General features: G+C 37.8%; 1 protein-coding gene across 2 annotated transcripts; it reads right to left on the reverse strand.

Moving 5' to 3' along the window:
* Positions 1 to 219: 219 nt before the first annotated feature.
* Positions 220 to 17,377, reverse strand: LOC113514101 (outer dynein arm-docking complex subunit 1-like). 2 transcript variants are annotated; one of them, XM_052896056.1, is made up of 11 exons: positions 17,252 to 17,377; positions 16,439 to 16,591; positions 15,703 to 15,825; positions 7,710 to 7,904; positions 6,455 to 6,594; positions 5,545 to 5,719; positions 4,721 to 4,900; positions 3,755 to 3,905; positions 2,932 to 3,103; positions 1,419 to 1,557; positions 220 to 461 (listed from the first exon to the last, which is right to left on the reverse strand). In XM_052896056.1, the coding sequence occupies exons 2-11, from the start codon at positions 16,508 to 16,510 to the stop codon at positions 330 to 332; spliced, it is 1,479 nt and encodes a 492-aa protein (XP_052752016.1). In that variant the 5' UTR covers positions 16,511 to 16,591; positions 17,252 to 17,377; the 3' UTR covers positions 220 to 329. The 2 variants fall into 2 exon arrangements, with proteins under 2 accessions (XP_052752016.1, XP_052752015.1); XM_052896055.1 differs by lacking the exon at positions 17,252 to 17,377 and having other exon boundaries at positions 16,439 to 17,040.
* Positions 17,378 to 17,643: the final 266 nt, after the last annotated feature.

The raw sequence follows: 17,643 nt of genomic DNA on the forward strand, positions 1-17,643 counted from the left end.
ATCGGGCTCCGAGTAAGTAAGTATCTAATAATTTTCCTGAAAATGCCTCGTTTAGAGGGGAAACACGTGTCGCAAAACGTGCGTGGACATAATGGTAGTCGGAGATTGATGATTAATATGGAATGGCGTTGAAATTCTGGTAGTAATAGCGGTGAACAGTCTTTGAGTGTTGGCAGCCACACATACTAATGGTAGTAGAATTAAACGAAATAATTTTAATTAGATAACCAGTTTATATTTCCATTTGTTACTAATTTATTTAGTAAACGTAAACTTACGTTTTCGTTAAGTTCTAACTTGAGACAGACCATAGTAATAGGCGGTAGATCCTAAGCCTGAGCGGAGACAGTTCCATGCCGCGGCTGTGGCGGAGGTCGCGGCGACGGCGCAGGCGCGGCCCTGCGGCGACGTCGCGTCGACGGCGGCGTGCGGTCCTTGCTGTCCGACATACGCTGCATCGCCTAGTCGACAACACCACTCTTATTGTTTTATTCGAATTATCAGAGGTAGGCGTCACAGTGTATACTGTGATGCTCATTAGTCGGGACCTCGTCTTTTTATGCAACTTTTAATACCAAACAAGCTAACAGCTCATTTGATATAAAGTAAGCGTCGCCTACAAGAAGAAAGAGTACATCGGACATCATAGAATAATATACTGTGACGCCAACGGTGGTTACCGTTTCTTCAACTTAGAACGGCAAACAAATTTAGACCATTTGATGGGTAATGGTAAAAATTGACATGTGGTCCTGGCATAGAATAGGCCACCTTTTTCTTTCCCATAAGTGTCGTAAGAGGCGATTAAGGAAAATTAATAGTATAGGGATAGGCACTAGCGTTTCTTTAATACATCATCAAAACCTGACTGCGGTTGCCAACCCGCCTGCCAAGCTTTTTTTATACGACTTAGAATGGCAAACAAGCTGACGGCCCACCTGATGGAAAGTGGTAATCGTCGCCTATAGACATGAGCAGTACCATCAGGGCCGTGCCTGGGTATATGGCCGCCTGCGTGCCAGTCTGTATGGCCGCCCCCAGGATAACATTAAAAAAAACTACTTTAATTTTTAATGTTTATTGTTATACACAGGGCATCAAACCGGGAAAAAAATCAGTTTTTGGTTAACCGAAATCGGCCCAGTAAACAACTTGTAACGATTTGGCCGCCTCTTAATTTCGGCCGCCTGCGTGCGGTGCACGCAATGAACGCCCGTCAGGCACGGCCCTGAGTACCATGGACATAACAGTACACACACATACTGTTTCGCCCATGATATCCCCCATGCGTTGCCACTCCTGAGGATTCGGAAGCCTGACAACCACTGGCAAAACTCCATTGTCATGTCTAGCAGTGGACAGTTAACGGCTGATATGATGGTAAACACTACCAAAAATCACTATAAAAAATCACTTACTTCATCAAATTTGATGACACCAACCACCTCCATGATCTTCTTCTCCAAACTCTTGATGTACAGTCGAGCGTTGGTCACGTTCACGTCGAAGGCCTTCCCGAGTAGCTTCAGTATAGGCAACGAATTGCATTCAGACGATCTGTAGGTAAATACAGTTCTAATTAAAGTGGATGGATGGGCGCCTGTTCGAGTAACACGAGGGGTATTACGGGCGCGTTGCTGACCCTGAAGAAATTTTGTACACGGGAGATATTATAAGAAATTGATATGAGAGGTATCATGCGTGCCAACTACGTGTAGCGTGACAACCACGGGCAAACGGGGAGAAAGGGATTGTTAGTAATGGAGACTGAGAATCCCTTGCTAGCAATATACCCAACCAGGTCAACCACCTCTCGGTTCTCCCTGGAAACTATCATGGTTAATTCCTGATGAATTCATCATGATGGGCTAACTGGCCTGATTTCATTCTCATCTATCACCCTTCACTGGTGCTCCGCCAGCGTATTCCGTTAGTGCAGGCGAGGTTACCTTACAATTTTTACCCATTAAAAAAAAAACCACGGGCAAACCCCCCCAATAATGGTAGGTTTATTTTCAACAGCGGACAGTTATCGGTTGACACGGCATGGTAAGAACTTTTTATATTAGCAAGTATTAGTGAGGATTTTGCCCAAATATTGGTTAAACCTTCAAAATAATGTCAGACTTCCTATTCTACATATATAATCTGAATCAATTAGATCACTCCTTGTCCTCGACTCGAGTGATATCATAATAAAACAAGTTTTTAACAGACGCTACTAGCTGTCGTCCGATATGGAAATGTCCAGTTTCGGACACGCCACACCAGCCCACTCCTAAATTTTGGGAGGCTATTTTTACTACGCGGTTTTTTTTTAATGGATGATAATGGAATGGTAACCCCGCCTGCGCTATCGGTATACACTAGCGGGGCACCTGTTTTTTCATTCTCACCTGTCATCTACAGGTGAGAATGAAAAAACAGGTCAATTAGCCCGTCGTGATGGAATTCAGCAGGATGGTTTCCAGGGAGGATCACATGGAGGTCGACCTTTTTGGGCATATTGCTAACAATGAGACTGGTAGTCCGGATTATTAACACCCCCCCCCCCCCCTTAATGGATGTTAATAGAATGGTAATGGTAATGGTACCAGTGAGGGATGATAGGTGAGAATGAAAGCAGGTCAGTTAGCCCGTAGTGACCAATTGATGGGACTGCTCATGTCTATAGGCGACGGTTACCATTTTCCATCAGGTGGGCCGTCAGCTTGTTTGCCATTCTAAGTTGTATAAAATAAAATTTAACAAGAATTAACCACTATGGTTTCAATGGGGAACCGCGTGAGGTCGACCTGATAGGGTGTATTGCTAGCAATGAGGTTGTTAAATTTCATTACTTACAATCCCTTTCCTCCCACATGATGCGTATTTCTTAGGAGCCAGTTCCCCATTGGTGAAATTAAATATAATGAAAGAATAAAGACTTACAAGGCCAAGTTCTGTATATGCTGTAGTAATCCCGCCAGCACCTCAGCGTTTCGGTCATAAGTTTGTTGCAGCTCGGCCGTCGCTTCCCGCTTTTGTTCTAGCGTAGTTCGCAGTGATTCTATGCTGTCCTGCTGTTTGCACATCTTGGCTTCGTGCTTTGCACGCTCGTCATCTGAAGAGATAGATATTAAGGGATTGTATTTTTTTTTAAACAACTTAGAATACCAAATAAGCTGACGGCCCACCTGATGGAAAGTGGTAACCGTCGCCTATAGACATGAGCAGTACCATGAACATAACAGAGTATACTGTTTCGCCCATGATACCCCCATGCGTTATTCCTGAGGACTCAGGTGTCCTAGTAAATTCACGCCATTTCCCATCCTTCAAACCGAAACACAGCCATGCAAACACAACTGCTTTACAGTTGAAACACGAATGGGACAGAGGTACCGAAGCAATCGACTTTTGTACAAAGCCAGAGGGATCTGGTCTGTATTATAGAGATGAAGATATTATAGGTTTATAGGTTATAATATTTTAGGGTATAGAGAACAACGACGTCGTTGAATAATAACTACCGGGAATCATCATCAAATCAGCCATTAACTGTCCACTCCTGAACATATTAGCCTTCCCTTACTGGTGAGTTTGGGCAGCAGTAGCCACGTTTAGCAGGCAGATTGGCAACCGCAGTTAGGCTTTGGTTATGTTTTAAGAGGGGCGCTGCTGCCCATTCCTCGATTAAGTTAAGTTCCCTTAGTCGCCTCTTACGACACCCGGGGGAAGGGAAGGAAGAACAACCGAAATCTTTGAAATTTACCAATGTCAACTTTGAGCATCTTGACGTTGTCACTCAAATTCTTCAGCTCGCTGTTGACTTCGTTTATATAATTGAACAGTGCGTAGTTCTCTTCCTCACGACGCGTATACTCCTGGATTAGTTTGTCTACGTCGTCTTCACCAGTAAACTCCTGTAAATTAATTAAATGTAGCATACGGCCCATCAGATTGTAAACGATCACGCCAAACACTTTGGCAGAGGAAGACTTAAAAACAAATTGATTTGCGTAGGTATTTTTGGCTCATTCTGATCTCTACCATCAAATCTTGGCGAAACAACCAGCTTCAAGCTGAAACACAACTATGCAGACTATATATCAGTTCGAAGGGTGGGATCAACATCATTATTATCATCATGTAAGCCGTCAACTGTCTATTGTTAAACATAAGCCTCTCCCTTGGGTAGTTTGCCAGTATTTACCACGTTTGACAGCCGGGGTGGCAACTACAGCTAAGTTTTGGTAAAGTTTTAAGAGGGACGTTGCTATCTATTCCTCGACATATACAGTGCGAAGGTGTAACACCATAATTCTCTGGAATGGTAATGCATTAGGGACACCAAGAGTGGTATCGATTAGTATAGACGACGGTTACAACTTTCTAGTAAAACGACCGCTCATAAAATAATTGAAGACTGTGTTCCACAAAGATAACGACTTCAATTGTGGCAAAATATACTTATTTTAATTTCAAAACTAAACTGCTGAATCGATTTTGATTAAATTTCTATGCTATTAGCTTATAAGTATATCTTCTCAGATAAAAAACTTTTCAAATTGATTTATAATTAACGAATTTATGAGGTAACAGACATAAAAAATCCATAAAATTGAGAAGCTCCTTCATTTTGAAGTCTGTTGAAAAGTAAACTAAACCAAACTTGACAATACTTGGTTTAAGCGACCAAACTTTTCATGAATTCGTGCATAGTCAAATGTGTGTTTACTTTAATAGCGTCCAATATATTAACGTAGTTGTTGTAAATCCTCATTTCCTCCTCCTGCTGCTCCAGCCGTTTGGCTTCGGCCTTCGCGTCGGCCGTCGTTAGTCTGACTGTTCCTTTTGTACGGAGGAACTCCTCCAGTTTCATGCTGTGGTCCAATTGTCGCTGGAGCTCGCGTACTTCCTGTGCAGTTTTTTTTATACATTAAAAAACAATTTAGAATCAGATTTCGCATTCTAAATTTAAATATTTTCAAATTAATGTGGCTACAAAACATTGAAGCAGCTTTTTTTGCAGAACAAAATTTACATATAGTTTTACATGTCACTTGAACAATCTTACTGAAGTTAATCTAAAATATTGTTAGAATATAATTAGTAATCTATGTATATATTTAATCTGTAATTAACACTGACTCTTTTTATCTGTACCGTCCATTCTCTCTCTTCTCTGCACCTCATGGTGGCTCTCGTACGTATTTGTATTAGTAAATTCGTGTATAATATAGTATACATCATATATGTGTAAGTATATTTGTTATTCATATATATTTATTCGTTTATATATGTCATTTTAGTATGTATGTATATCAATAATTAGTAGTACCGCATTCGAGTATTCTGACACTTTCCTATGGTTGACTGGGAGAGAATGCTTTTAGCATTAAGTCCACCATGTACACATATTTGTACTAATGAATAAATAAATAAATAAACATTAATTTGTACTCATGAAAAACATTAAAATAAAGTTGTTCCTCTTATTAACTTCCAAGCTTTTCCTACAGTTACACTTCATCAATATATCTACAATTTACCAGAACTTACCAGACAATGTCTTCTGTAGTCCATAGCAGCTTTCTCTTTTAAGGCGTCCAGTTTGTTGCACCACTCCTCTCTCTGGTCGTACGTGGTGATCGCCTGTTCTACCAACTCCAGGATCTGCGCCTTGCCGTCCATCATCCTTTTGATCTGGTTCTTCCAGATCATGTTGAAGAATTGGCTAAGAGATAAATATTTAAGCTATCAGTAGAAATACTATGTTACAAGATATATTACTACCACATTAATATAAATAGATACTCTTTATTGTTTCCTTCAAAAGATTACAATAGTTAACTTATTATAGATACAAACAATTACAAGAAATGATCACAATGAGAAAACAATGGGCGACCTTTACGCTAAAAGCGATCTCTTCCAGGAAACCTTTGGATGGAGAGGAGTAATTATAAACAATTTAAATGAAAGCACAATGAAAATTCTATAATATAATATTCATAAAGCGAACAAATTTGTTCAAACGTGAAAATTTCTAGAATTACCAGTCAAAAAAAATCTACTTGCATGCGACAGCTCAAATTTTGACGAAGGTTGTAGGCTATTCATCATCACTGTACGACCACAGGTTTTGGTAATAGAGACTCGTGTACAATATACACAGTGTTTTAATATTCAATTCTAAAGTCCGGTTAAAAATTAAAATACTTGCCCGCAGGTTTTATGCGTGGATTTGTAAAGTAGGTAAGCACATCTATAAATAATTGGCTAGTAATATCAGAGATGTATTTATATGTGTATGCTTATGTATGTACTTTTAATTATATTATAATAGGCCTTTTGTATATGCACATTCTGTATAAATACTCTTTGTATACATCTCTTTTGTACGTATTAAAGAGTTTATTATTGTTATTATTAATTTAAACAAATAAATTATTGTATTTTGGGTATTTACCGGTCTCGTAGCAACTTATCAATTTCCAGACGTATCTTGAAGTTCTCGCTATTCACCGTGTTGAACTTCTTCATTGCCGTGTTCAAGCGGTTCTCCAGTTGACTCAGCATCGTTTGATTGGACAGTGTGTTCGTATACTCCTGTAACATCATTCTGTATCCTAGACAGTCTTGATGGTCTAAATTCAAATTTAAATCATCTTTACTCAAATAGACTTCTTTACAAGCGCTTTTAAATCGCCGATTCTTTTTTTATCTACTGCAGGGTTTGGAAGGTAGTTATTCGTTGAGAAGAGCCCGCAAGAAACTCAAAAGTTGCTCTTTTAAATTTCTGTTAACATTATGTGTATTTATTTAAATCTACTATATCTAAAATTACATGGTCGTTAAAAGCCAGTGCATGATCGACTAACACCATGCACAATTGTCATTCAAGTAATCATTGAATGATGCTTTGCGTAATAAGGTCACGGGTACGATTCCCGATTAGTTCAATTTGGGAAATGAACTTTTCTAAATTAACTCGGATTTAGATGTTCTGGATTATACTCTAAGGTTTTCATTGCCTGTTTCCTCATAGCACAGGCTATTTTATCTCGAAGATCTGGAGTTTTGGGTATTTTATATGTTATGTATTAAAAAATAAAAGTATTTAATCATCATAGCTACAATATAAGCTTTGCTTAGTTTGGCACTGGACGGCACTATGTCATGTATCACCACCATATCATCAGCTGAACATAGACCTGTTCTTATGAGGGGTTTCGACAGTAGTTGCCACGCTTGCGGGTGTGCAAAATCCACACATATTTATTTATTTATTACATCCACTGGGTGAGCCTTACAGTCTTCCAATACGCTCACCCAGGAAAGCATGAGTACAATAACATATAAAAAGGAATATTACACGAAAATAACAAAAAAATATATAAAAAGATTTAACTCAAACAACGTCTGAACACAAATACTCTGTGGTCACTCGACGAAACTCCAGCAAGTTGGAGGCAAATACATCCAATTGCGGATACTGGCTCAAAATATCATTGAGTAGTTTCAATGCAAGAGATAGGGGAGCTTGGTTAACTTGCTTATGTTCAGTAGTGGACAGCTAAAGGCTAATATGATGATGAGTTTAATTCTGAAATCAAAATACAATTGCCACAATTGGAGTCTTTTTGTTACGGAATATAATCTTCAAATATATATAACATCAATTTAAAAAGTTCCAATTGGCAAGTGACATTTTAAGAACTTACCATTTCACTCCCTGTACCCTTACTCCTCAACCCTTTGATTTCCCTCTGCACCTGCTTTATAAGGAAGTCCAGCTCATTGATGTTGGCTCGGTGTTCCCTCACCTCGGTGGAACACCTCTCATGCTCCTTCAGCAGAGATATTAGTTTATCTCGTGTTCTGGTATTTTCTAGAACGTTCGACGTGCTTTTCGTTAGCTGTTGAATAAAAGAAGAATATTTTATTATATTTTCTTTCGTTGCTTCTGTGAAAACAAGCAGGTACTTTTAAAGTAACTATATTTAACGTACTGATAGATACGTTATCGCCATTGTATATGTTTATAGGACAAAACAAGATAGAAACTTTTGAGAGATTTCTATCTTGTTTTGTGAGATTGTTAGCAATGGGGACTAGTAGCCCCAATGCTAGTAATATGATATCTGACATGTCCACTTCCACGCAGTTCCCTTTGTAAACCATCGTGGTGCAATTCTTGATGAGTTCGTCATGATGGACCTAATTTATCCTCACCTATCGTCCTTCACTGGTGTCCCGCCAGTGTATACTGTTAGCGCAGGTGAGGTTAGGTACCATTCCATTATCATCCATCAAAATTGTGATTGCGGTGCTGAAAATGTATTAGAGTGATCGAAAAACTAAAACTAATTAATTATACAAAACAAGTTTTTAAAATATTGATTGTAATAATTATAAATATTGTTTTTAAATACAAAATTTACACTCTATAAGAATTTCATCATCATCATCATCATCATATCAGCCGTTAACTGTCCACTGTTGAATATAAGCCTCCCCCTTGGGGAGTTTTGCCAGTAGCAGCCAATAGGTGGTCAATTCTATACTGGGTTCTAACAGCAATAAGAATTTATATTTTATTAATATTATAAATGTAAAGTAAAAATGTTGACTTTTTTATGATACTTAGAATGGCAAACAAGCTGACGGTCCACCTGATGGAACGTGGTAGTCGTCGCCTATAGACATGAGCAGTACCATGGATATAACAGAGTATACTGTTTCGCTCATGATAACCCCCATGCGTTGCCATTCCTGAGGACTCAGCTGTTATTCCTTTGTACCCTGTAAATTCACTGCCATATTTCACTCTTCAAATCGAAACACAGCCATGCTAACACAACTGCTTCACGGTAGAAACACGAATGGGACAGTTGTGCCCAAGCAAACGATTTTTGTACAAAATCTCTCTCTGGTACAACAGATATTATATTATTTATTATAAATGTTTTATTGTTAAAAATTATAATTCAAAGGAGATTATGTCTATGTTAATAAATATTTGCAACCCCAATAGCGAGGGGGGGGATTGTTAGTAATGGAGACTGAGAATCTCATTGCTAGCAATATACCCAACCAGGTCGACCTCCTCGTGGTTCTCCCTGGAAACGATCATGGTTAATTCCTGATGAATTCATCTGTGAAATGGGCTAACTGGCCTGTTTTCATTCTCATCTATCACCCTTCACTGGTGCTCCGCCAGCGTATCCCGTTAGTGCAGGCGGGTTACCATACAATTTTCACCCATCAAAAAAAAAACCCCAATAGCGGTAAAACCTAGCACTTTGTACAACATCAAATTTATAACTATACCTATGTTTATTCAAATATAATCAATATTTGAAATATAACGATAGACTATAACGAAAATGTACACAGGCGGACCTTTAAAGGGATTTCTATATTTCTAAATTATAACCTAACTTAACACAAGACACTTGGGGGAAAAGGGATTGTTAGCAATGGAGTTTGACAGCCCCATTGCTAACAATATGCCTTATTAGGTCGACCTCCACGTGGTATCCCCTGGAAACCATCGTGAACAATTCTTGTTGAATTCGTCACGATGGGCTAACTGACCTGTTTCATACTCACCTATCATCCTTCACTGGTGCCCCGCCGGTGTATACCGATAGCGCGGGTGGGGTTACCACTCCATTATCATCCATTAAAAAAAACCCAAGACACTATACACTGATTCACGCGGGTAAAGCCGTGGGAGATATAAAGTGCTAAATACATTTTTTATATTTAAAATTTTTGCAAATCTATGTAGGTATATATGTCATCAAAACATCCACATAACTGACCAGAGCGTAAACAATAAGTAGATTTACGAAACGCAGTCTTAATTAGGACTTTGTGAGTAGAAACAAATCATGATTCCCAGACTGTGTTTCGTTTAATTAACAGTTCGCATTGTATTAATTAAAATGTACCTTCACACTGTTTAAAATTCAAGACGCCAATCTATTGCATTGTCAACGTAGATACATAACGTAGGCAGATATAAAATGCAATGTTATAATTGTGCAACTTAGAATGGCAAACAAGCTGACGGCCCACCTGATGGAATGTGGTAATCGTCGCCTATAGACATGAGCAGTATGGACATAACAGAGTAGGTATACTGTTTCGCCCATGATACCCTCATGCGTTGCCATTCCTGAGGAGTCAAGTGTTATTCCTCTGTACCCTGTAAATTCACTGCCATATCCCATTCTTCAAACCGAAACACAGCTATGCAAACACAACTGCTTCACGGTAGAAACATGAACGGGGCGGAGGTGCTCAAGCAAACGACTTTTATACAAAGTCTCTTTCTGCTAGACGGGTGGATGGATTGGTAATGGGAATTGTTCGAATCTTTAATAATAATAATAGATTTATTTTCTCTTCACAATTCATCACAGTGAAGTACAATGAGACATGCTTATATTAAAGTAACTAAATTATAAATATAATTGTCAGAGACTGGTGCCCAAGATAGGTGTAAGAATACTTGCATTACAGGTTACCAGGGCCTCACTCTGCATAGTTACTTTTTGAGTACTTGTAATATAGTATGTGTATTCAATTTAATAAATATGATTTGTTGAAAGAGATAATTTATTCTAATTTAGGTTTGGTAGTTACGCATGTGTGCGTGCGTGTCTGCGTGCGTGCGTTGTACGTGCGTGCGTGCGTGTGAACTTAATTAAGTACGTTTCATCATCATCATCATCATCATCATCATCATATCAGCCAATAGTTGAGACCCTTGGCAGGCGGGTTGGCAACCGTAGTTAGGTTTTGATGTTTCAAGAGATATGCTGCTGTCTATCTCTCGACTATTATATTCCCTTAGTTGCCTCATACGACACGCACAGGAAAGGAAGGGACCACACGGCGATTTAAGAATAACTGCATTTACATACGCATAATAGGTATATGTTATTTTTTGTGTTATTCCTGTTTTTGCTTCATCCGCAGTGCCTTTAATCTATCTTGTTACTATTTGTGAAAATCTATTAGTGGTTTCATTTGAAATCCTAAATTATTTACTCTAGTGAAGCCCTGTTTTTCCTGTAAATAAATAAATAAATGGATATTGTTACACGAATTACGTACATACATAATGCCACACATATTACCCATTCGTAATCTGCATACACGTTTTGTAACAATAATTTGTGAGTGAAAGTTTTAATTTAGTCTAATCAAAAACTTTTTTTCTATGACTATTAAAAGCGATTGAATTATATAAATAAAAAATTGTAATAAGTATATTTTTAGATGATATGCAATTGTATTGGGTACATATGTTATTATGTCATATACATTAGATATTATGGAGTCATGTTTATGTTTATGCGTGCAGTGCAATAAAGAAATTGTTGGTTTACTATGAAATTTAATAATTGTTAATTTAGCACTGCACGTACTAGGTTAATATGTTGCCCATTGGGGGGCGGGTAAGGGATTGTTAGTAATGCAGATTACCACTCCCATTGCTAACAATATATCCTAATAGGTCGACCTCTCCGTGGTCTCCCCTGAAAACCATCATGCTGAATTTCATGTTATTTTCATTCTCACGTATCATCTCTCACTGGTGCCCTGCCAGCGTATACCGTTACCGCGGGCGGGGTTACCGTTCCATTATCATCCATAAAAAAAAGTTATTGCCCCACCATTTTTATCTTAATTTACTATATTTGTATTTAGTACATATATAAGATCATTTTAATTTGTTAATTATGTCACTTATAACTAAGCCATTGGAAATATACTTCAAAATGGGGGGGGGGGAAGACGTTTTTTTAGGGTCGGCGTACGCGCGCGTAATACCCCTGGTATTGCAGGCGTTCATAGGCTACGGTAATCACTTAACATCAGGTGGGCCGTATGCTTGATTGCCACCTCAGTGGTATAAAAAAATACATCTCTATTAACCTCAATATTTTTTTTTACAACACAGGGGGCAAACGAGCATGCGGCTCACCTGATGGTAAGTGACTACCGCCGCCCATGGTCAACCCACAACACCTACGGCATTGCAGGTGTGCTGCCGGCCTTTTAATATAATATAACCCGCAACAGATATCATCATCATCATTAGTTCATCAAAGTTAATAGTTACTATGAGAATTCATTATTAAAAGGTTTTAAATTTTAAACTGCGGTTGCCAACCCTCCTGCCAAGCGTGGCAACTACTAGCAAAACCTCTTCCAATACGGGGATATCAATGTTCAGCAGTGGTCACTTAACGTCTAATATGGTATAATTGCAGAAAAAACTAATATTTTGCACTGAAGGAATGATTACAGATATTGGTTTATATGTCTCTTTCTCTCTCTTGATAGTAAAATTTCAAACATTGGTCTATTCTTTGCTCTTCTTTATTTACCAGGCGTTTTGAGAATACAGCTAAGAAAGAATGTGCACTATATTTTATCTGTACTGTCCTAATATAATAATTGAGGGGGGAAAGGGATTGTTGGCAATTTGATAGCCCTATTGCTAGCAATATACCCTGTTAGGTCGACCTCCACGTGGTTTCCCTTGGAAACCATCGTGAACAATTCTTATTTAATTCGTCACGATGGGCTAACTGACCTGCTTCATCCTCACCTATCATCCTTCACTGGTGCCCCGCCGGTGTATACCGATAGCGCAGGTGGGGTTACTATGCCATTATCACCAAAATAAAAAAAAAATAATAATTGATGATTACTATAAAAGCGAAGTTTCCCGTGTGGTCCATACATAGAATAGGCACCCCATCTTTTCCTGTGGATGTCGTAAGAGGCGACTAAGGAGGCCGAGGATGGGGGCAGCAGCATCCTTCTCAAAATATCTCCAAAGGTTAACTGCGGTTGCCAATCCGCCTACCAAGCGTGGCAACTACTTGCAATACTTTCCAAAAGGCTGATATGATGATGACGATAAAGGCGAAAACCCCCCTCCCCCCTTCCCCCAACTAGATGGAGTGACGACCTCAAATACATTGCAAGAAGTCAGTGGATGAAGTTAGGTCAGGACCATTCCTTAAGGCAGTCTATAAGTAAGGCCTATATATAGTTCAGCAGTGGACAGATAATGGATGAGATCAGATGACATCAACGTAATCTATTAGAGGGAGACTTTGTACAAAAGTCAATTGTTAGTGTATATTTTGTCTTGATACGTCATCTAGAAATATTATACCTAATACCAACAACGCGTACGAAATTGTGGCCAAAAGCTAGTCTCATATAGTCTTATACAGATTTCTTTTGCTTAATATTCCGATGTAGCAGTAGATCGTTCAGCCGCTGGTGAAATGAAGTCTCATTTAATGTAATAGTGGGCCCATTTCACCCATTTGTTAATGTTTATATTTATTTCTCAACAATTTAGACAATTCGCTATGAGGCGATAAATGAGTTTCTTTTTTGTTCTTCTAAGTTGAAACCTTTCCGTGATCGAATTTAAAATATAGTGATTTGAAGATATTGTAAATTCCTCATCACGATTTTTTTTCATACAACTTAGGATGGCAAACAAGCTGACGGTCCACCTGATGGAAAGTGGTAACCGTCGCCTATATACATGAGCAGTACCATGGATATAACAGTATACTGTTTCACCCATGATACCCCCCATGCGTTGCCATTCCTGAGGACTCAGGTGTTATTTCTCTGTACCCAGTAAATTCACGCCATATCCCACCCTTCAAACCGAAACACAGTCATGCAAACAAAACTACTTTACGGTTGAAACACGAATGGGACAGAGGTACCCAAGCAATCGACTTTTGTACAAAGTCTTCCTCTGGATATCATCATTTCAGCCATTATACAGATATATAGATAAAAAATTCTAAAAATTATAATTTTAGCTCCTACTACTCTTATTAAATCCTCGTGGATTTTTTTTAAATATTTCTCATGTACATATATCGTCTAATTAGAATTTTATTATATTATTAAGATAACATTGGTAAGGTGCCGAGTTAAACTGACTCGAATGCTTACAAAGTACTCAGGTACTCGAGTACTCGATCTGCGGAATTCGATACTCGAATGCAGGATTCGAGTACGTAGTTGCGTTATTCGAATACTAGTCGGGTGTTTATTGTAAGTTTTTAGGTCATGGCTTAATCAATTTTATAATTTTACAATTACCAAAGTTTACCAAGTTATTCAAATCAAATTAAATAATTTATTTTGCTAAAATATAGTTTGATGTATTACATAAGTGTTAATTGAATACATTTTTAAATACAACTATATTTTCGATCTTATGGGGTTCAAAATTTTAAATATTATGCATTATCTAATAATTAAATTATCATTACGGAATAAAATGTTAACGCATTGTAAATATCTTTCCCTTATATCATTCTCCTATTCATTTAGAGAGGAGCAGTAAGAGAGAAATGCTAAGAGAGTAGTGAACGTTCAGGTTATCTGTATAGGTTCTGAACTATACCCTTTGAATTCTTATCAATTTTCATTACAAACTATATATTTCTTTTATAATTTATTTTATTCTATGATACTGTTTTAATTTTATTGATAATCACTATCACTACACTATCACTACATAGTATAAAACAAAGCCGCTTCCCGTCTGTCTGTCCTTATGTATGCTCAGATGTTTAAAACTACACAATGGATTTTAATGCGTTTTTTTTTTAATAGATAGAGTGATTCAAGAGAAATGTTTATGTGTATTACATGCATACTATAGTAGAGAAATATTGATAATTTTAGAGGTTTCTAACGTGGTGTGATGTAATGTGCACCCGTGCGTAGCCGGGGCGGGTCGCTAGTCTATAATAAATATAAAAAAATATGAAATGACTGACGAATTATTATCTTTATTAAATGTAAGTTTAAGAAAGCAATCGAAAATTACTCGAATCGAATTAAGTACTCGAATATTCGAGTCTGAGTCGTCAGATGCAAGTAGTATTCAGAGTTTTTACTTTTTGGATACCATATTATTCGAATAACAAAAATAAACTTCGGTACATCATTACATAAGACTGCCGAAATGACATCAAGAGACTAATTTACCCGAGTCACGTGCAGAATCATTTAAAAACAGTTTCACGTTCACATCCCATGCAATAAACACGTATCAATATAATGGGAGGTTTCTAAACCCATACACTGTAAACGTTTATTTCCTCTATTTAAATAATTAGGTACTTTGATTGTTTTACAAACTTAAGTACACAGTATTTTGAAATGCATGATAGTTGTAATGATTACGTCTTTAGTTTATTGGGGTAGTGGGGTACTTATGGGGTATAGGATGATAAGTCAGGGTGAAGACATGTCAGTTGGCCTATCGTGATTAATTCACCTGGATTTATCTAAGGTCATTCTCCATATTGCTGTGTGATCCTAGCTTAGAATCAACCAACCCTTTTTTGACTTTGGGTGTCGTAAGAAGCGACTAAGGGAACTTAATTGTCAAGGGATGGGCAGCAGTGTCCCTCTTAAAATATCGACATTTGATTGCCAAGCTGCATGCCAAGCTTGGCGACTATTGGCAATACCCCTCCCTCCTCCCTTTCCAAGATGGAGGCCTATGTTCACACCAATGTTTGGGGTGTAATGATTATGATTTGCTGTTATAAAGATGATTTCCAAAGAGCAAGATCAAGATCAAGCGGACGGACTGGTAGGCAATGAATTGTGGTAAATGATTGTGACACTCACCTTCAATTCCATCATGATTTTTTCCAGCTCGGAGTTGAGGCTCTTAATGATGTTCCTCTGGACCCTCAGCGTGGGTTGTACGCTGCTCGTCACCATCGCTCGGTCGATCTCCATTACTCTGAACTGTAATGATAAAGTTTGATTTAGTATACAATGGTGGACTTATCCCATAAAGGGATCTCTTACAGTCGTTGACTGTAAGAGAGAGAGATTTGAGAAGTTGAAAGAAAACTGTTGAATGTATAAGGGTAATAACCGTAAAACTAAAGATAAACTAAATAATACCCAGTAAAAAATTTTATATATAATACTATAAAAACAGCTCTATATTTTTTTTTATACAACTTAGAAAGGCAAACAAGCTGACGGCCCACCTGATGGAAAGTGGTAACCGTCGCCTATAGACATGAACAGTACCATAGAAATAATAGAGTATACCGTTTCGCCCATGACACCCCCCATGCGTTGCCATTCCTGAGGACTCAGGTGTTATTCCTCTGTACCCTGTAAATTCACTGCCATGTCCCACCCTTCAAACTGAAACACAGCCATGCAAACACAACTGCTTTACAGTAGAAACACGAATGGGACAGAGGTGCCAAAGCAATCGACTTTTGTACAAAGTCTCCCTCTGGTCTCTTCCGGATTCACCTGGACCAAAGTCTCCAAGTCAGTAGGTAGATACGAAAAGACACTTTCACATAATATTAATTACTGTATAAACTAGTAGGTTTACCTGTCTCTGCAACTTGGACAGTTCATCCTCAGCTATCTTCTCCATTTCCATATCATCAGTTGGGACCGCCATCTTTAAATCTCTCGTCTTGTCTCTTCAGGTTTTATATGAGACCTTTTTTTAAGTCTTATTTAAAGGACTGAATGTTATTTCCTTGCACGAAGCGAAATATTTGAAATTAAATCAATATTGTAACTAAGTAACAGTGGTAGTAAAAGTTTGGAGGTTAGAAACGACATTTTGGTAGTGGTTTTCAAAGTGGATGTTAAGATTTTAAATGATTGAATGTTCGGATTTGTTACAATTATCATTTGAAATATCATATTTATGATAATTTCAACAAAATATGACTACATTTTCATTAATTTCTATTAAAATAGAGTAATTATTTAATACATTTTTTTTATGCAACATAGAATAGCAAACAAGCTGACGATCCACCTGATGAAAAGTGGTAACCGTCGCCTATAGACATGAGCAGTACCATGAACATAACAGAGTATACTGTTTCGCCCATGATACTCCCCATGTGTTGAAATTTAATACATTTAAAATGTACGTAACTTTAGTAATCCTTACTAATATTTTATAGATATGAAAGTGAGTTTGTTTGTTACCTTATAGCGCCTTAACGACTTAAACAATCACTATGACATTTAGTATACACGTACTATTGTATATAGGATGGAGAAGGATATTCGAGTAGGCTTACTACTTTACTACTTTATATTCCGTTCACTAAACATGTCCTGATCACGCGGACAAAGTCGCGGGTAAATGCCATGAGAAATCAAGAGGAAAAAAATTACATACTGTTATTTAAAGACCCATAGAATAATTGGATGTGCGAAATGGATAACATTAAGTGACGTTCAAGGTGAGGGGTGATTATAAAACTATAATGATATCACTTCCTACAACGGCTTTGACCACCAACAATAAAATGGTGCACCAGTTTTGACTGGCCACTCTCTTGGTTCACCTTGGTCTTATATATCTGTCTCTGTCTCTTGCGAAGGCTTTCCGACCTACCTGTTATCGCCATTTCATTTCAACGCACGTGCTGGTTTCTATCATAGATAAAGTCGTCGGGCAGACGTACAACTGTTTCTTTTAAAATATTTAATCTGTTAAGAATAATAATGATATTTAAACTAGTGTAATTTAGATTTTTAAGATAATTTAAAACAATATATGCTCACTCC

Source organism: Galleria mellonella, unplaced genomic scaffold (assembly GCF_026898425.1).
Source record: "Galleria mellonella isolate WM207_F2 unplaced genomic scaffold, CSIRO_AGI_GalMel_v1 utg312, whole genome shotgun sequence".
NCBI classification, from domain to species: Eukaryota; Metazoa; Arthropoda; class Insecta; order Lepidoptera; family Pyralidae; genus Galleria; species Galleria mellonella.